Source organism: Sitodiplosis mosellana, unplaced genomic scaffold (assembly GCF_009176505.1).
Source record: "Sitodiplosis mosellana isolate CC-2019 unplaced genomic scaffold, AAFC_SMos_1.0 Smas_scaffold_6167, whole genome shotgun sequence".
In the NCBI taxonomy this organism is placed as follows: Eukaryota; Metazoa; Arthropoda; class Insecta; order Diptera; family Cecidomyiidae; genus Sitodiplosis; species Sitodiplosis mosellana.
Window position 1 is genome coordinate 4592855 of NW_022601408.1, and position 21215 is coordinate 4614069.

Consider the following 21215-nt stretch of genomic DNA (forward strand, 5'->3'; position numbering starts at 1 on the left):
GTGGGAAGATGTTAATTTTATGAATTTCTGCAGTGCACAAGAAAAAAAGTTGTTTGTACGGTGGGCTCTTGGTCTAATAAAGATTCACATACTGGATCGAATGATAGAATGGAATACACTGTTACACTAAATAAGCAAAGTGACACGTTTTTATTTCGTTTCTTTTTTCACATTTTTATTTTAATAATTGTGTAAAATTACATACGAAGTCAAATACAAATATGTCAAAGCTTAATTGCTAAATGCCATTGATTCGTGTGACATTGTGTGTATTACTACAAGTCAATCTGTAAAATAATGAGTCCTAATGCTAACTAGCGTTCAGCCAACAATCTTCTGATTATCATTCATACTAACTTGTTAAATTGAAACTCACTGAGCTTATTGAAAGTTCCTATTTCTATGTACCATTCAATTAAATCGACTTTTGATGAATGAATTTTAATTTTAAAAAAATTATATGTAATTATTAGAGGCCAAAATGTGCATAATTTTTCGATAGATACACACAGGGAAGAATATTTGAGATTTTTGGTACAATGGATTTTTTTTTCGTAAAAATAATCCAAATTGAAGATATCTTGAACAAAATTTATTATCTTCCATTCAAATTTTGTCTTAAAAAAATTTTTTGTCTTGGATATCGAAATTTTGGATTATTTTCACGAAAAAAAAATCCATTGTACCAAAAATCTCAACCATTCTTCTCTCCTGGTTCAAGGTATAAATTAGGTCTAAATGAAACATATTGGGAAGCAGCCTCGCGTATTGTTCATAGTATGAATTGAACAATTGGACAATTGGAATGTTTCCTGAAAGAATATCAGTTATTGTACGGGTATTTTATTGTCATTGTACGAGACACAATGGCAAAGAACATTTGGACACTATTTAGCCTTATACTAAACAAAGAATACTATATGGGATAATTTTCATTCAGAGTTGAAAAATATCTGATATTTTTCGCGCGTTGTGTTCAGTGTACTGCATGAATATAGCACGAAGAGAGTTGAAAGACATGTACGTGCATTTGCATTCATCGTCATCGTCGTCATTGTGAAGAGTATAACGAAAACAGCGATTCTGTGTCTACAGAATTGCTTTTTTGTGTTGAACTCTCCACACTAACGATGAGCTGCGCGAAGCGTGCATACACATGTCTCGCTCACTTCTTCTTTCAATTCTCACGGAACGGAATGGAACGCAACGCGCGAAAAATATCAGTGCCGGTATTCTGGAACACAATCCGCAAAAATCATGCGGAAATATTTCGAACGTTCAGTTGGATTTTTGGAAGTGGAAGGGAAACGTTCAATTCAAAAATGTATGTGAGATGTTGATTGAACGTTATCTTTCCACTCCTAAAAATTCAATTGAACGTTCGAGATAATTCCGCATGATTTTTGCGGATTGTGTTCCAGAATACCGGCACCGATATTTTTATGCGATGTTTCTATCCCACACTAAACAAAGAGATTAGACATTTTTACCTTCACAGACAAATACCTACTTAAGAAATGTCACTAATAGCAATGTATTCATATTTACTACACTGTTTTTAAATCCATAGTAAACTAATACATTGCTAATTTGAGAGTATTAACACCTCGCGCTGTTGACATAAGTTAATGCAACCAAACTAATCACACCACATGTTCTTTGTGGACAATGCATCTTTCACACACTGAACTATTACATAACAATGTGTTCAATGATAGATTTTAATTCCTTGTGTGTTGCTGTGGTCTATCAACCATGAACCGAAACAGCGAACATATAGGTGTGATTGAAACCAACGTACATAACTATCTTTTTTCATCAGATTGCTTATTGGCTTTAACACTATGACTGTTTCTGGGGAATCCAGGGCCCCAAGCGAACTTGAAAGTTGAATAAAAGTACTAAACAGTACTATATATGTATAAACCAACCAAGGTTAAGTCTCATTGTATAGATTGAACATTTCTCTACACGAATGACATATTCCGCAAAACATGTTACGCTGTTGTTTCTTGGGGACTACAGGGCACCATGACTATTTTATATTATAAATGGACTATGATAAGAGATATTGACTTGGTGTCTGTGGTAGAGTTGTAGCCTAGTTTATGTACTACAACTTCGTCGTAGACATCAAGTCTTTATCTCTTTTCTCTTATCAGTTACGCGAAAACCGTGAAAAAAGCGAATTTTTTCTCATCATTTTTTCGCGTAACTGATAAGAGATAACGACTTGGTGTCTGTGGCAGAGTTGTAATAACTCTGCTCCACATTTCTGCCGAAGAGGCAAGTCTTTTACTTCTTATCAGCTTCACTTAAAATGAGGTGGGAAAATTTCGCGATTTTCGCGTTTATTTGCGGAACTGATAGGAGAGCAGCAAAATTATAGCAAACCTCGAGTATTAAAACTCTGCATTAGACACTAATTTGTTATCTCTTATGTCAGTCCAGATTTCATATGAAGTATATATGGGGCCCTGTAGTCCCCAAGAAACAGAAATAGGTATAAAGTATGAAGAACAGTCATAGTGTTAAATAATTGTTATAGATTAACACTTGTTTACACATTTCGGCTGTTGAGACTACATATCGAGAAGGAAATCACCCTTTTTCACTGAAAAGCAATAAAAGACAATTTTTTCTTGAAAAGCAATTGTAGAGGTGACTTTTGACAAAAAACTATTCATTGGATGTATTAATTTTTGGGCAAAAATTCCTTTGCAATTACTTCTTTTCTCTAACTATTACATTTGAGATTAAAAAAAAATTGTTCGTAAGTTCACCGAAAATTGTAAGTAAGTTCACCGATAATTTTGGTGATTTTTGTTTTTTTAAATATGCCTAGTTCGTTGGTTCGGTTTTTTATACTTAAAATACATAAGAAGCAAATTATTTTTGAAAGTAAAGTATGTTTCAGTGACTACTTTATGGAGGAAGAGACTTCTTTCGATTTAAAAATATTTAAAGGTGAGTATTTCATTTTTAGCGGGCTATCGCGGTTCTGATCATATGTCCAAATCTATTTTCAATCATTCAATTTCAAGAATTTTCTAGTGAATACAACCATTTGTGTAGTCATTTGATCAAATTGTGTTTGTATTGTTAAAAATAGTTCGGATGCTGTAAATATACACTCTTTATTAGCAGATGCTGAAAACGGTTTGACGTTTCTCATGCAAACCGATTTCGGAACGGTTTCACTGCTTTGCTCTCTGTTCATCAGAGCAAACCATATCAAGCGGAACATTCTGAGAATGGTTTGTATGAGCAACGTTAAACCGTGTTGTCACTGTGCTAGTGTTGTATACTAATACACGCAAGTATAAACATTTTTCAGAACGTTCGAAATGGTTCAGTTTAGTTTGGTTTCGATTCCTGTTTATTAGCATGTGCTTGACTTTCTAGAAACAAGCAGGCCTTGCTACGGCATAAATCCATCACTCTCAAATTATTCATATATGAAGAAAGTATACTTTAATTGAATGGGATCAAAAAAGATTGATTTTTTATTTTTAGTTTTGTTCTCTTTTTTTGACGTATTGATTTATTTAAAATTATCTTAAATCATTTTGTGGCAATCGAAATTGAATTGAGCACTCAACAATACATTTACATACTGATCCGCACGATTCAAGTGCTGAATACTGCATGGCACGAGCAACCGTGTGTATGTACGTCAAATACATTTTACGTTTCGTTGCCTACGGACACATACACGTACAAACAAAAGTCAAACCTATGAATAGCATGGTAGCCCGCCATGCAGTATTCAGCACTTAAATCGTGCGGACCAGTACCTTAAGGTAAAAGAGAGCAGTAAGTGGCGAAATATTTCGTATTTGTAAAGTTTGAATTCGGTTTTGAAGGCCTTCGACATATCCCGCATACCATATTGAGTATACTAACGAACAGAAATTAGTTTGATATGCGAGGTATAGGGAAGTAGATGCTATTAATGGTTGGAAACTTTTGGATCGACTACAATTTGGCCAAGTTTGATGTTTGAAATTGCCGATAGTAATAATTTTGCTTGTATTTTCCATTTCTATATGATATTTATATGCAAGAGTATAAAAATAAGGAATACATTTAAATGTTTGCTGTCCTCTCAAGTTTGTCCATGACTTCAAATAATAATAATAATAATTTATTAAATCGTTTATTTAGAGCTCAAATTGGATGCTTTTGCATGGTTTCGGCCACACCGTTGCTGCAAGAGCATATACCATTAGTGATACCTTGTGGCACCGATAGTAATATCCTATGTGTTACAATGTATTTCGCAACAGATTACAATCGATGCCGCAAGAATCGCCTGTAGTATATTGCCCTTGCAGCAACCGTCCGGTTTCGGCAACACAGATAGACTTAGACGTATAATATATATACAAATTGTACAGTATCTGTAAATTTTGTATAAAAATCACTGCGTGTCCGAGCGGGAGTGCAGGGAGTGCGGCGCTACAGGGCGCAAGAAGCGTAAGAATAACAAAAATTACGGCCAAAATGCGAACAAAATAAATGACAATTTTCCATTCAATATTATTTTATGAATTTTCACCACGTTGAGGGTTGAAAAAGAACAAAGGACCCTTTTTTCAAAATCCAATGAGGCGCATTCTGAAATTTTGCACCGAGGTGCCTTACAAGCTCGTACAGGCGCTGATTGAAAAGTATGAAACCTATCAACAGTTGGTAAACTTTACAGATACCGTACAATTTGTATATATACACCACAGGCCATAAGTTTGGATACCCCTATGAAACGTTTGTTTCTACGTTTTTTGAACATTTTCACTTGAAATTTAGTATTGGATATGAAAATATATCGAAATTCTGACCGAATGGATGATTTGGAAGATAACATTTGGCCGGCCTATGGCCATCTTTTGGCCTTTGAGCTGTGGGAGCCAAAATCGAAGTCTTAAACGGGCCATCGGATTAAAAAGTTTTATACGTCATTGGAAAGGTCTTGAAAATTAGATGTGATTTTTGGTATTAAACATCAAAATCGGCCGGCGTTTGGCCAAGATATGGCCGTTTGTAATTTTTGGCCGAAATCTTCAATCAGCCATATCTTGGCCAAAAGCTGGCCGATTTTGATGTTTAATACCAAAAATGATACGTACTCTCCGAGACCTTTCCAACGACGTATAGCATGTTGAAATTGGACAAGCGGTTTGAAATTTAAAAATTTTGGGCCAAATTCATTCATAGGGGTATCCAAACTTATGGCCTGTGATGTATATATATATATTATGCAGAAAAGTTATAAATCCATTTTTTGTACAGATATCGTAGACCTGTTAAAGTTAATTTCTATGGGTGATAATAGTCGTACCACCAAACAGGTAGATTCGCGAACACTATGGTTGAATCCTGTGTAGCTCTCACAATTTATTTTCTTTCGATATCACAAAGAGAGTTTCTCAACAGACATATCGAAGTCCCAAATACCGTATATGTGCGTAAAAAAGTTTGAATTTGGCCAAAAATCTGAAGAAGAACGACGAAAAAAGCAAAAAACAAAACAAGTGCTCTAGTGCGCTCTAGCGCACTCTTGTAAACCACTACTCGTTCGGTCGTTTTACAAGCACTGAGCATGTTCGTTTGATTCGTATTTTACCAATAAAATTCATTAAAATTTCGAATGTAAATAAATTGATGTCAGCATATGAACTTTCCCAAGCAAAAATCCACACTGAATCCACGTTACGTTAACGCATATCTGACACTGTTCTCACACAGTTTTGAACGTAGAACCATGTGGCTATAGTATAGTAGAGTGTGGAGTCATTTGACATCATTTTTAATTTCAAATAACTGTGTAGATGCAGTGTAGATTTGTGAGGATTATCAAGCTTATAAGCTTAATGAGTTTATATGCTCAGCTACTTGTCATTGACTGCTGCTTGTCGCATTTTCAGATGGAGTGATAATGTCTTTGAACTAAATTTTCACCTGGAATAATTCATTTTCGTGCACTTTGCTTATGACTGCAAACCAACACTGACACAACAAATAGCTATCAAAACCAAAGTTAACGACTGTTCAGAATTGTATTGAATAAGTTGATTTCATTTGGCGTGAACAGAACATTCTGGACAATGAATGAAATATGAATCACAACTATTCCCAAATAAGTTTCTACTTTCTATAAATCAATCTCACAACTTCAACTCACATTTTTTATGGGAACCATAAAAGTGATTGTTATAGTTTTGATATTCCAAACAAAAATCTGTGATCACATAACGGAAAAATTGAGAGCTACACAGAACTTGACCAATGATGGTGCCATCTGGATTCCCTTTATACAGTGTACGAACTGCATGAAACGTGTTTACTTTGTTGTTGTAATAAACAAATTAATGATTTTCAACTAAACCGCAAATATTGCATACTTTCTTCATACTCTTCTTCTACAAATCTGAGTTTTTCATAAACGCAAGAAATACATTTGCCAACATTGCCAATATGTTTCAACTGAATTAACACTTTTTTTTTATCACTAATATGATGATCATTTTATTTCGTTGATTTGTTGCGTTTCTAATTGAGTTCTTTCATCTATATTTAAGAATGAAATCAATTCGTACATAATGAACTACAGCTCAGTACTCATTTCTCCACCGACTACTGTACGCTGCAAGGAAAAATTAAAAAGAAAAAACTAATTAGATATTTTTATTAAATTTTGAACGAATTGAATGAAATTTGAAATGAATATGTGCGAAAAAAGATTGGTGTTATTTAAACTTATCAGTATTTGCGTTGAAAGTTTTAACTTAAAAAGATATGGTGTTTTTAAATTCTATCAATTAAAAAAAAAACTAGTAAGCAGAAGAAATGATTTTTGAGTGGACCAGGTGTACAATATAAAGAATATATATGCAGCTTTATATCGAACTAAATTTCAATTGAATCACTTGGCTTTGACTGAAAAACATTCCTTGTATATTACATATTACAAGTGTATTATAATAGAGGTGTATGTACAAATCACATTATCATCCACTTCCGCAGTGTATTCCACGCAGCACCGATTTTTCATACTTTAATTCATTCTCTACTAACAAACTATTGTTTGTTATATATAATAACTATATAAATTTGTATTATTTTAACGGTTTACTAACATACGATATTGGAGCGTAAAATGATTTATGATGTAAAAATTGCTGCCGATTATATTTACTTTATCTCCTTCTTGGCTTGCAAGCTAAGCTTTCAAGTCGAATCATATATTGACATACAGCTTTGTGTATACATGTGTGTAGTCATATATTTTGGATAGACCTAAAACGTTAGGGGTTCTCACACATTTAAATTTTTTTATGATAATAACTGATATTGGGTTTCCATGTTATAAATCTCTAGGGAATATGCTCTGTATATATCGTATATCAACGGCAAATGTATGGAATATTTGATCATCGTTGAAAAATAGGAGAACATTCATGTCTCACCCAAAAATGCGATAAATTAATAAGTTAGCGATGAAGTCGAGTAGTTTGTTGTGGTTTTGTTACAATAAAATTGGTGTTTAAATGGTTGTGTTGAAGATCATAGTGAAATTCCACATAGAAAGCGGCCATAAACCAACTCTTTTGAACCGTTTATCGTCGTTGAAAATATATGCATGCTTCTATATGTGTGCATTGGTCCATTCATAGACTAATGTTATTAACGCATAATTTGGTTATGTTGAAAGGCTTCTTTATTTTTTGTACACACTTAGTCTTGGATCAAATGGAATAGCAAGCATAATATGGAATATTATACATCCAAGCATAATATATTCTAACCGATAGATGTCGAATAATATTGTTTTTTTTTTTATTAATTTGGATATCAAACCATTATTGTCAATAATTCTATTTGCAAACTAAAAAAAAACGCATAACTATATCTTCAATATCGCAAAAGAACGTTAATTCAGTATAACATAATGCGGCAGTGTAGATAAAGTGAGGATGAAAAGACGAGATGTTGGAAATGTTTTGAAAAAACAGAAATACAATCAAAATCACAATAACAGTATAAATCTTTTCCAAACTACCACTTGCCAATAGGCATTTTCTGGTGATAAATATTCCTTTGTAAGTGTTGAGCGAAAGTTCGCGGGTGCCGATTCAAATCAAGAGATTTTCTTGATTTTTCGTTATGAAAAAAAGATTGCCACAATTTTATTTTTGCGGTTTTTTATGAATAGAAAAAAAACCCTCCAAAAAAATGATAATCAAGTAGTTGTACTTCTGGATGAACATTTTTTGTATCATAGAAAATACAGTCTAGGAATCTACAAGGAATATTACTTTTTCCCTAGTGAAAAATGGTCAAAATTGACGTTTTTCCGGATTTTTGTTAGAAAACTTCATTTCAAATGCAGTGTTTCACAATTTATCCTGCGCAGGCTCATACTGACTGGAAGTAAAACCAATCTACAGAAAATTGAAGTCAATTTATGGAACTATTTGTCTACCTCTATGGCAAAAATGGTAAAAAAAAGCTCTGAATATTTGAAAATCGAAACTATGGCCTTTTTTGTTGAATACAAGTGATTAACACATGACAAATATTTTCAATATCGCATATTTTTATTATGATATTTTTCTACTTGCTTTGCCGCATCATCCGATACTGAATAGCCGTTGCGCTTTACAGTTAACATATATGAACCGTTGCGACAAAAAATCTCAGAAAGCTTGAGAATTGAATCGAAGCCAATTCGTCTACGAACAAAGAGCAACAAGGCAAGTTTCTGAACTAAAGAGACACAAAGCAAATGTGGGAGCCATCAATTTTTATACATCGGGATTTGGGAGCCATGGACACATTATTTTTGACGAATTCCGCTCGGAAATTCAAGTTCTGGCCATATTTAAATTTAACCATATAAACCAATTTAATTTCACCGGCGCTGCGAGGTTTTCATTCAAAACTTCCCACGTAGACGGCCGCAATACAGTATTATTATCAACTTATTATAATTTTGAAATAGACTGCATCATGCTCGAAATTAGTTTTAAAGAGAATCCATAGAAAATATACGCTCGAGCATATTGGCATCGACACAAAGAACGGTTGGTTTGACGCGCGGTATGGTATGTACAGTGTAAGGCAGAACGACACTACTACATGCGCGCGATGCTCAAGCGATACTCAACAAAACCCACCGCACATAAAACAGTAGTGCAGTCGTACTCTTTGCACTTCGAAGATGTTCGCGTATACATCGCCTGTTCATCGTGCTTCTTATGCGCCGGACGCTCTGTAGCAACTCATTCCAACACTGTAGCCATGCAAATGGCAAAATTTCTATGGAGAGAAATAACGCTAACTTGAGAAACAAAGTGCCACAAAGTAAGTTTTGACTTTAAACTGCAACATGATTCGTTTTGTCGCACTTTTCCCATATTTGCTTTGTGTCGCTTTGTTTCACAAACTTGCGTTGTTGATTTGTTTATAGATTAATGCCATGCTTCGATTCAATTCTCGAGTATTCTGAGGGAATTTTTTTTGTCGCAACGGTTCATATATAACAAAGCGAAGACTAGTAATAACAAGTGTCTTCAGTATCGGAAATTCTTTCCAAAAATGCGAATAGTTTATGTTTGATGAGAGGTGTTGATTGGAAGTTTTGATCTGAATGATGTTTATTTATGATGTTATATACAACTTACCGTCTGATACTTTGAATTATTGGTGTTAGTATTAACTCTAGACTGTTTGATCTTTGTGAGGACCTAATTTTTGGATGGAACTTCTCTGCTACTGATACATCTCGCATATCCGCAATGTTACTGGGGTTCTAATAAATACAATGCATTTTGTTCAAAACTCAATAAAAATTCATTCTTCGATTTGTTCGAGTATGTGTATGTTTAAATCGAAAGGAAGCTAAAGAAAGAAATACAGATGATGACAATTCAAAATGATACATTTTATGTGGAATATACACATATACACATATACATGATAAGTTAAAACAGCTCAACAAAATCCGGCGCACATGAAGCAGTAGTGCATCCGTGCTCTTTGCACTTCGGAGCTGTTCGCTAAAACACCACACGTTCATCGTGTTTCTTATGCGCCGAACGCTTCGTAGCAACTCATTTCATCACTGTAGCCATGCTCATTTTTGTCTATATTTTCATTCTCTGTGTCTTCTTTGCCTCGTATAGAATTCGGCATTGAGCGTTCGGCGCATACATACACACTAGGGCGGGTCGATTTTTTTTTCGACCAAATACCTATGATTTCCGTGTTCTATGGGTCATTCCAAGAAAATTTGCCCAAGGAACCATATCTCTATCGTTAAAATCGAGTCTGCAAGTTTTTTCCTGTAAGTATTTTGCGCACCTATGAAGTGTCAATTTCATTTTCACATCCATAATTCAAAAACTATTGATCAGATCAAGTTGATTTGACAACCGTTGGAAAGCTGAGCTCATTCTGATCAATTTACATATAAAAATCATCGATATTTGTCATACGGTTCAAAAGTTATCAGCATTTTTCTAGATTTTTGGACGTTTTTTTTTTTACTTTTTTACTGATTTCGTCCAAAAACATTACGTTATCGGCCATTTTTGGGCTGAATCTAAATTTTAATTCAAAGTACAATTAAAAACGAAGATTAGCCCTAGGCTATGAACATTTTTTTCCCGAAAAACCCTCTCTTCTGCCCTGAATTCGCCTTTGAAAGTTAAAAAATCTCACCCCCAACATTTTCGACGCATTTTTCACCCCTTAAAACTCAAATGGACAAATAGGTTATATCCCACGGAAGTTGCGCCTGATCCTATAGATTCCATTGGCACATAGTGTTGGCCCCCCATGTTGCCCCAGTTCGAAGGGCAGGGGTCAAAATGTGAAAAAAGTAGAAAACTACCCCAAAGTGGGTAAACCTCACCCCTCATCCCCAAAATAATTGCATTTTTGGATTCTTCGTCGAAAATTAGCTATACCTCCCAAACATTAGTTTTTGATAAAACCCCTCACTTTGGCCCAAATACATCTCTGAATGAACATTGGGAAAATTGATATTTTTCCATACAGTGATAATTGATAAGAGCTATCATGGCCCTTATCTCCTTACTGATAAAAGATAAGTGATAACTGTCTGCAGCAAAATTGTAGGTTCCAACGAGATCTAAAACTTTGCCGAATAAAGTTCTGCTCCATCGCATATGGGGTACGAGTTATGGGAGAAAAACCTACAAAACGCAAAAAATCCATATAAATGTATGGAAAAATATCAATTTTCCCAATGTTCATTCAGAGATGTATTTGGGCCAAAGTGAGGGGTTTTATCAAAAACTAATGTTTGGGAGGTATAGCTAATTTTCGACGAAGAATCCAAAAAATGCAATTATTTTGGGGATGAGGGGTGAGGTTTACCCACTTTGGGGTAGTTTTCTACTTTTTTCACATTTTGACCCCTGCCCTTCGAACTGGGGCAACATGGGGGGCCAACACTATGTGCCAATGGAATCTATAGGATCAGGCGCAACTTCCGTGGGATATAACCTATTTGTCCATTTGAGTTTTAAGGGGTGAAAAATGCGTCGAAAATGTTGGGGGTGAGATTTTTTAACTTTCAAAGGCGAATTCAGGGCAGAAGAGAGGGTTTTTCGGGAAAAAAATGTTCATAGCCTAGGGCTAATCTTCGTTTTTAATTGTACTTTGAATTAAAATTTAGATTCAGCCCAAAAATGGCCGATAACGTAATGTTTTTGGACGAAATCAGTAAAAAAGTCAAAAAAAACGTCCAAAAATCTAGAAAAATGCTGATAACTTTTGAACCGTATGACAAATATCGATGATTTTTATATGTAAATTGATCAGAATGAGCTCAGCTTTCCAACGGTTGTCAAATCAACTTGATCCGATCAATAGTTTTTGAATTATGGATGTGAAAATGAAATTGACACTTCATAGGTGCGCAAAATACTTACAGGAAAAAACTTGCAGACTCGATTTTAACGATAGAGATATGGTTCCTTGGGCAAATTTTCTTGGAATGACCCATAGAACACGGAAATCATAGGTATTTGGTCGATTTTTTTCACTCCCTACAAATCGACCCGCCCTAATACACACACACGTGTTTGTGTACTGATTTCGTTCGTATGAAACACGATGAACGGACGATGCATACGCGAACAACTCCGAAGTGCAAACATCACGGTTGCACAAATGCGTTAGATTTTGTTGAGAACCAGAATCTAAATGGTTGTAAATATAATTGCATTGACAGCAGAGCATAACATGCTGATATCAGCAGCACTAACCGACGTCAGTTGCTGAGCTCAGCTACTGGCGAGTATGTGTTGCGTTGTTTTAATGCATTTGCAGTTTAAAAATGTGGAAGCCAATGGCTTGATAAGATGACACCTTGTTGGATTACACATTTTTATACTGCAAATGCGTTAAAACAACACAACGCATACTCATCAACAGCTGAGCTCAGCAACTGACGTCAGTTAGTGCTGCTAACATCAGCTCATAACACGCTCTGATTGACAGGAAACATTAAACACGATGTATTGAAAATACGAACTGATACGAATGAATGTATAGTGAAAAATGAGAAGAAAAAAAAACAGAGTAAACACAGACAGAACCGTGTCCTAATTTGTATGGGAGTTGGCCATATAGCGTCCAGTAATGGAACCGGTACCGATGGATAGGGCGCAGCAATAATTATCTATAACTGAGACCGAAAAAAACTTTGAGCAAAAAAGAGACAAATAAAGTTGTGAGCGAGATTGATCAGAAAAGAAGTTTTTTTTTGCAATTTTCTCGCTACTGGAAATAGATAGCGACTAGGTGTTTATTTGTAGTTCTTTTTATTTTCTACAATAATGCCGAACCTAATCGTTATCTCTTTCCGGTAGCAAGAAAAAATGCAAAAGAAGTCTTTTCCGCAACTTTGCCTCTTTTTTGCTTTAAGTTTTTTTTCCGTCTCAGTTATAGATAAAGAGCTCATAAGTTGTTCTTTCATTCTATGGGTGTCAATTGATTGTTAATTTTTACAGAAAAAGTTTCAAATGTAAATTGCATCGCACAGATACTCAAGACTCATGAGACTACAACGATGGGACCAAACCAGTGCAGCAGGTACTCTCTGTGACTGATTACAACAACAAAATACACACGTTTCGTTTTAGTTCGGTACATTGTAGAACGGAAATGTATGTCAAATCTAGATGGCGTGTAGCGAATCTGTTGCTGCGCTGGTTTGGATGGAACAAGGCAAGGGAAGAAGTAATCTTCTTTTGTACAGCTTCTGGTAAATGTCGAGTAAAATGCTTCAATAAAATATGCCTTAATTGAATATTTATGATCCAGAAGTGGGAAATGTGAAAACTTCAGAATAACAGAAGAGTGGAATAAGAATTGAGACCAATGACTTCATACCACAAGGATGCTGCAAGAGCAATATACCACAGGCGATCCTTGTGGCACCGATTGTAATGAATTGAAAAATACATTGTAACACAAGCATTCTACTTTTGGTGCCAAAATTTGCTGCTTCTGCTTCATACATACATTTTTGAAGCGACACGATGAAGAACACGTTCGATGAAAATTCATTTTCAAATGGTGAAACGAATTTTAATTAGCATGATAAAGTCTCGTATTTTGTAATGAATGCAGAAAGAATGACCCTTAGAACATTTCGGAAGGATTTATATCGTTCGAAAGCGAATTGCCTATTACTCAATCGCGTATATTTCATTTGGCGCACGCTAATTTGAATATATTATAAAAAGTAAATGGTATATTTAAGGTATATTTTTGACGTGGAACCGCACGCAAAGCGTACGCCGCACGCTATTTATCTTTCCTTAACTGTGTATGGCAAAGAAGCGCAAGGCGTACGTTTTGAGTGCGGTTCCACGTCAAAAATATACATTGAATATACCATTTACTCTGTATTCAACTATATATAAAATTGGCGTAAGCGTGAAAATGGCATAAAATAAGCGTGCGTATGGAATATACGCAGCATGTTTAAAGCGTTCTTTTCTTATTAAGTATTATTTTCATTATTATTTATTGACACCGCCAAATACTGGCTGAATGATAGGTAACATAGTGATGTAGTACAGAGGTTTCTGTTTAGGATAGAATAGTTCTTCTTGTTGTTGTTCAGTTGCATGTTATAGTTTGGGTTTTAAGTGTGAACACGTCAAATATTATATAACAGAGGTGATAAATAGATCGAACTTGCAAAAAAATAAATAAAAAGAAAGTGAGAAAAGAATGACTCAAATCGAAATATTATGATCCCTAATTTTTTATGTGATTCCCACATTTCGTCGCATCAAAAACACGTCGCTATGTTTGCAACCCTTCAGTGGAAGAACAAGACCACAGAGCGTTGCTTCGTTCCGCTCTGCGTTTTTGTATAATTATTTTTTCGCGCACTACATGGAATGTGTCTATCGAAACAAGTTCGCAGTGATGTATCATTAAAATGCGTCCCTTTTAATAACACTGCAGATTAAAACCACAGTAATAATAAAAACATGTATTTGCAAGTAGTAACAAAAAAAAAACAGAAACAAATTGTTTTCTCAGTTATCTTAAAAATGAATTACAACATCATTCTTGATTGCTTCATTTAGAATAAATTATATGGAAATCAAAATGAATCTTCAGTCCAAAAAGTGACCTTAAGAGACTTAAAAATGTCTCAGAAAAATAAACAGATCAGTAGCCTATATTCCATGTAGTACCGAAAAAGAAGGAGAAGGTGGAGAGATGGCGGAAAAGTTGATTTGGTCTAACGGTGCATTTTCCAACAGAAATAAATGACTGAAACAAATGCTCCCCTTTTGCTCTATCGTTCTATCACAAAATAATTTGAGCATTGATGTAGCAAAATTCCTGAGTTGGCAAAGTGATATCGTACACTTGCTAACTCTCTTACACAATAACTACCGCATAAATAATTAAACAACTCCATTTCATTTGATTGTGATGTAATTTAACTACAGTAAGAAAATTTTAATAACAACAATAAGGAGCAGCTGCAGCAATAGCAATAGCAGAAGCGACAAAAACATAGAGAAGCCCATAATTTCACATATACAGTGACTATTGATACAGCTCGTTAGATTTCCATTTGCGATTAGTCGACTCTATAAAAGACCCTTGCCTCTGTTCATTTTACGCAGTTGAAATAAGTTTTGATGGTGTTGCGAAAACTAATTTAGCAATAAAGATAGAAAGTTTGGTAGATCCGAAAGCGATACAAACAGTGATTCTTACGCAGTAGTTTTTGTTTTCCTAAGGTTATAGAATAAACGCATAATAATATATATACAACACTTTGTACACCCAATACTCGAACTGATCTCGGCGTGGTGGAACAAATGAGCGTTTCAAGGAGTTCATAAGAGAATGTATCGAAATTATGAAAAAAATCCACAGAAAAATAAATCGAATTAACCATAGACTGAAAAAAGAATAACAAAAGTCAAGTCTAATGCAAAACAAGATTGACTTCATATTTTAATACATTAAATAAATGGAGTATTAAACTTTTCTGATCCCATTTAAATGTACACTTTCAGAACATTCTAATATAATGGATACATTTCTGGGACGAAGTCAAATAAAAGAAATTTTCAACGAGTAATACATACAAACGAAGAATAAAAGATTTTAGATGTGAAAAAGCACTTTTCCGCAGAAATGTCCAAACTAAAGACAAAAAGACACGAGCCATACATACACAAAACTTTTTCTTCCATCTCATCTATCTATTCGCTTAGTTTTGTAGTTTTTGTTGAAATAAGCAAAAAGCTATACTCTATATCATAAAAGATATATTTATCTAATGGTTTGTCATTTCTATATGGCATATCTTCTCTGGTTCTTTGGTCGTTCGTTAATTTTTTTCTACTGTTCTATCGTCTTTATTCGAGCACGCTCGAATCTCTTTTGTTTGTGATGATTTTGTTGATTTTGTGCTAGACGAATAATATGAAACGTTATAAATTCGCACAATGATCTTTATCAATCTGATTGTCCCCTAATATCGTATGATTTCATTTTGTTCTCCCCATTTTCTTGCCTTTATAGATCCACTTCATCTATCTATCTATCTACATAAAACTCAATGTTCGTCTGTCTGTGCCTTTGTCTGTCGCGAGTGTTCGACCACTTTTTCAATTCGTGGCCGTTTGATTTTTCACGACCTCGAAAATGTTTTTAAAAGCAGTTTGTTTTAATTTGTATAATTCATTTTCTACACTGAGAAAATGCTGCAAGGAAATATTCCAACCCTGCGTTGTAAATGTTGTCATTGCAGACGATTTTGTGAATTGTCCAACCATGGTTAGAATATTGACAGCATTCCCGCACTTGTCAAATTTTATTCCAGCCTTTTCTCAGTGTATAGTTTTTTACTTATTTTTTTGTGCATGGCAGATTTCCATAAAATTAACATCTTCACACACTAAATTCTATCCGAAATGTACCACTATTTTCATTGAAATTTTTTCGCGAAAAAGTATACTTTTTTCGCACCGATACGGCAAATTTGTGTTAAGGTCTTCATTCTGATCCAACTAAAGTTTAGTTCAGAAAACAAAAAATCTGCCGATAATATTGGGCAGTTTGTTCAAAAAATTAGATTTACGGTATGTTACATAATGACAAAATAAAATTGAGTTTATCTCAACAGTGTGTAAGTAAATCTCATTTTTCGAACACTTTTGTTTACAAAGATAAGTCGATGTTGCTTTCAAAAGGAAAAATCACGTGAAGTTATTGGTGAAGCATGAGTAATTATGGGTGAGATTGTTTTGAAAAAGGAGAGTAAGTTTCTTTCGAATATTAAAAATGGTTAATTATAAATAAATGGGGCAATATTGTTGACAGCGCCACGTCAAAGCGGTTGCCCGCTAAACTACAGTCAGTCGCATGCATTATTTTAATGGGCAGCTCTTGCCCATTTGGGCAGTTCTAAATCCCAAATGGGCAGCTCAAAACTCAAAAATGGGCAGTGTTTTACTTAAATTTTCTTGAAAATGGGCAGCTCTAAAAATTTCTAAAAAATAATGCATGGTCAGTCGTAATGCAAAGTGGCACAAGCATGTCCCATTTTCTGCATCCAATCGTCGCGTTCATACGCGTGTGTATGTAAAAAATGGTACAAGTATGTACCACTTTGCGTTATTGACGTATACTTGTGATTGAAAAATAAACAAAAAAGTTAACTAAAATAAAATGCAAAATAGTTTGAATTTTTTTTTAATATTTCTTGAAAGAGTACCTTTTTTACTTTTAGGTTTACTTACCTTTTGGTCAAATTTTGAAAAAAATTGTAGGATTTGTTTCGCGAAAAAAATTTGTTGTTCATTAACAGAATGAAAGTATGAAGTTATTGAAAAGAATCCATTTTAAAATACTGTTGTAGGAAATATTTTTTTTTCAATTTTTTTAAAACTATTTTGCATTTGGTTTTAGTTAACTTTTTTGTTTATTCTTCAATCACAAGCATACGTCAATGTGTTTCAGTGGTAAACAACGTGAAAATGGCTGCGTTGTCCGGTTGTCATTATGTTCACCCTATTATTTTTGTGGAATGTCTCAGAATCCCAGCTCCGGTCAATGGAAGCTCATGGGCTATGTTGACAATGTATTTCTTCCGTATATGAAAAATCATTCGTGCCGCCTGAATGTATGCAAATCTAGGGGCTAGCCACGGATTTTTTATTGAGAAAATCTGTTTTTATCGCCCAATTTTAATGACATCCGTAAAAAATTGAAAAAATCTGTATATATTGAATTTTATCGTTTAATATCGACTATGAACGTTTAATGTGCTGACGTCATTACCGATTCAAAAATGCTGGAAGTGGGTTTTGGTGGATCCTCAGGATCGTTTAGTACTGCTCCCGGTTCTGGAAGTGGATCCTCAGGATGGGACAGGGCATTGTCAAACCCAGTCTGGTCCATCCTGAAGATCCACCAAAACCCACTTCCAGAATCGGGAGCAGTTCTGAACGATCCTGTGGATGCACCAAAACCTGCTTCTAGAACAGTATGCATTCGTTAAAGCGAAACAATTACTGTAAAAATCGGGCAAAATCGACCAAAATGTGATCATATCGGAATTTATTTGTTTAAATGATAAAAAATGTTAAAGTTGGTCATTATTGGTTATTTTCAAAACCGTGGTTAGCCCCTAGATGCAAATATGTCTGATTGTCAGAGAAATTGTCTGAAAGATTTGTGGTTCATTTAAAAGTCCGTTTCATTTTCTATACATGTATAATTATATATGGTCAATAAATTTTTGAAACGTTTCTATTTTGCGTTGGCTGCGGTGTTTGGTCATATTCCTTAAATTTACGTAAAATTGATCCAAATAAAATAATATACACGCATGGTTTCTTCATTTCATCAATTTGATAGCAGTTTCAATTTTGAAGTAGACTATAAAATTTATAGGGTGCACTATAATTTGTTTCGTTTTTTCACATTTTCGGGTCGAAATATCGATGGAATTGAATAAATTAGGATGAATAATGACGATGTGCATCAAAAACTGCAGTAATTCTACCGATATGGATTTTTTTGTATTTTTTCGAGATTTTCTCTCCGAATTTTTTTTTTTTTTACTTTTCTCCACATTTTTTTGGATTCCAATCGAATGGAACGTATTAGGGCCTAAAAAGAAGTTTTATATATGATGCTATCTCGTTCACACTTACGAGCAATGTGCAAGCAATGTCTTTACGTATATTAAAAGCTGTTGTGTTACGAACAGCAGAGTCGCTTGCTTCATCTCTCTTGAAAATTAACGTGTATTAAACATTACACACAAACACGCATGTACATGTCTCGCTTTATGAGCGAGTATTTTTACATTTTGTATCCGGGTAACTTTGACACAAACTGTGGTAACTCTATCACTTACCGAAGTATATAGTGAACTTACACAATTTTCTTTCTGTGTGCGAATGCAAGAATAAACATGCCGAGTAGAGTGGATTATCTTGTACACATCATGAAATATTCACATAAAATAGACAAAAATAAGTGCACAGGTCTATTGGACCTTTTGATACCAATAGTTTGAATGCTATTCGGTTTCCTCAAAACCCATAGAAGGCCCTCGTTCTACTCGCTTCAAATAAACTTATGCTTTTCCTTTCATTTCATTTTGTTGGTATGATAATTGGTGTGGTAAGAGCGAGGGGCAAATCACTCTAAAGTAATTTGTAATAGAGAAAGTAATCGAGAACGTAATTTACGTGTAAAAATCTCGATTACTTTTCAAAAGTAATCGGGATTTTCACACGTAAATTACTTTCTCTATTACAAATTACTTTAGAGTGATTCGCCCCTCGGGTAAGAGAGTATGATACAAAAAGTTCAACAAATATTGATGAGTATATATAGCATGCATTGTACGTTAGAATTACACAATGTGTGAGGATTGTTTTTTATTTATTTACTTACACTTTTGAGTGAGTAATTTTGAATTTCGTTCTTGATTTTATTGTGACTGTTGCCGTGCGATTCGGATGTAGAATCAATGTAAAGCAAGGGACCAACTACATTAGATGCTTGACAATTTTCGTATGAGCTGGATGCAGACGACGTACTATGTTTGGCATCCGTATTCGACGATCCATGCGAACGACTTAGAAAGTTGATAATGCGAGTGCGTTGCTGTTCGTTTATGGTATGGGTTGATTGGTTTGTGGATTGATCAGAACCATCATTAAATTGTAATTTGCTAACATTTTGATCTGATTTTGAATTCGTATTCGCGGTAGACTTTAAGTTTATATTAAAATTTTTGATGGCAGTCTTATGTGTTTCGGATATATCTGATGAAGATACACCAGCTATGTGATAGGCAGACGAATTTGTAGAATTAGTTGATTCACTATTGTTATTCAGACCGTAACGATCACTTGGATTATGTGCCAAACTTCTTGGCGCACTCATAATGCTATTATAATCATTATGGTTATTATTCAAGTAAGAAAGTAGAAAATCAGATTTGACGGACGTAAGTTTGTCTTTGTTACGGTTATGGTGTATACTTGAGCTGCTCTTCAATTGCAATTTCGAAGCAGATGAATGACGGATTGGTACTCCTATATCAGATTTTGTGCCACGTGATATTCTTGGACCATCACCATAAAGCGAAGCGGATGACAGGGGACCAGTAGATTCCAAATAGCCACTGTCATCGTAGCAATTAAGACTAAATGTATACTGATTTTTGTGAAATACGGTGTTATTGCTTAGGTGATTGTTAGAATTATGTACAGGATTGGATGTAGTAGTTCTGTGATTGTGAATGTTTTGATGATGATTGGGATGCAATGGCGGTTTTCCATTACTCACTGAATCATGAGCGCCCTGCGTGCTTTGATTCTTCAGATGTTTGCCTGACGTCACTGAGGCGCCTGATGATTTGTTCGTACCATACTTCGTACTGTCACTTGACCTGAAAGAACACATATACATGACATGACGGTGATACCTAAATTCTCTTTCTCAACCCATTTCCGCGGCGATTTTTTTTTCCGAATTTTCCGTTAAAAATTTGGAAATTGACATGAGCTCGTAAGTATAAGTCCGACTTTTTTATTTGGAGAATTTTTTTTCAAAACGCTCATTTTTGAAAGAAAAACAAGTCTGGATTGCGATCTATACTACTCTTTGTATTTGTTTGGGAATCGAGTGACGGAATTCGCTATGTCTGTATGCTACACTTTAGTATGACGTTTGACAGAACGGAGAGTTTATTTGATTGTATTGTCATTTGCCTTAGATTATCCAGGTGGAGTTTGCACTCAATATCAGTTGTCAAATTCAAAGCGAATGGGAGTGTTGAAGAAAATGTATCAAAATAATATTAATTAACATATGAATACGATGAGGGCAAAAGTGATATGTATGAACAAAACAAAAACGAAAGATTTTCTGAAAGTGTAACATCATCGATAGAGAATTTTTTCGAAGTGAAACACCGCGTAGAATTTCAATAAAATTTCTTTCCCACGATTCACTTCAAATAATATGTATGTCGTGATCGTTTTTGGGTTTTTTTTTTCGTTTCAGCCAACTTACCAATCGAATTCAATTCCTCAAACATCAAACTCCAATTTTCTTTAGTTTTTGAATCAAGTGGTAGTTTCAGTTTTAATTTCTGATAATCCGTT

At 34.6% G+C, this 21215-nt stretch overlaps 1 protein-coding gene across 2 annotated transcripts in view; it reads right to left on the bottom strand.

Annotated features, from left to right (window-relative positions):
- Nucleotides 1-9: 9 nt before the first annotated feature.
- LOC129575716 (band 4.1-like protein 4) overlaps nucleotides 10-21215 on the bottom strand; it is an 82642-nt gene continuing 61436 nt past the window's right edge. The window contains exons 16-18 of one of the 2 annotated variants that reach the window (XM_055459656.1): nucleotides 19495-20497; nucleotides 9687-9814; nucleotides 10-6646 (exon numbers count right to left, since the gene is read on the bottom strand). In XM_055459656.1, the coding sequence (XP_055315631.1) occupies nucleotides 6637-6646; nucleotides 9687-9814; nucleotides 19495-20497 (1141 nt within the window). In that variant the 3' untranslated portion in view covers nucleotides 10-6636. The remainder of the gene's footprint in view (nucleotides 6647-9686; nucleotides 9815-19494; nucleotides 20498-21215) is intronic. The other variant, XM_055459657.1, reaches the window with a different exon arrangement.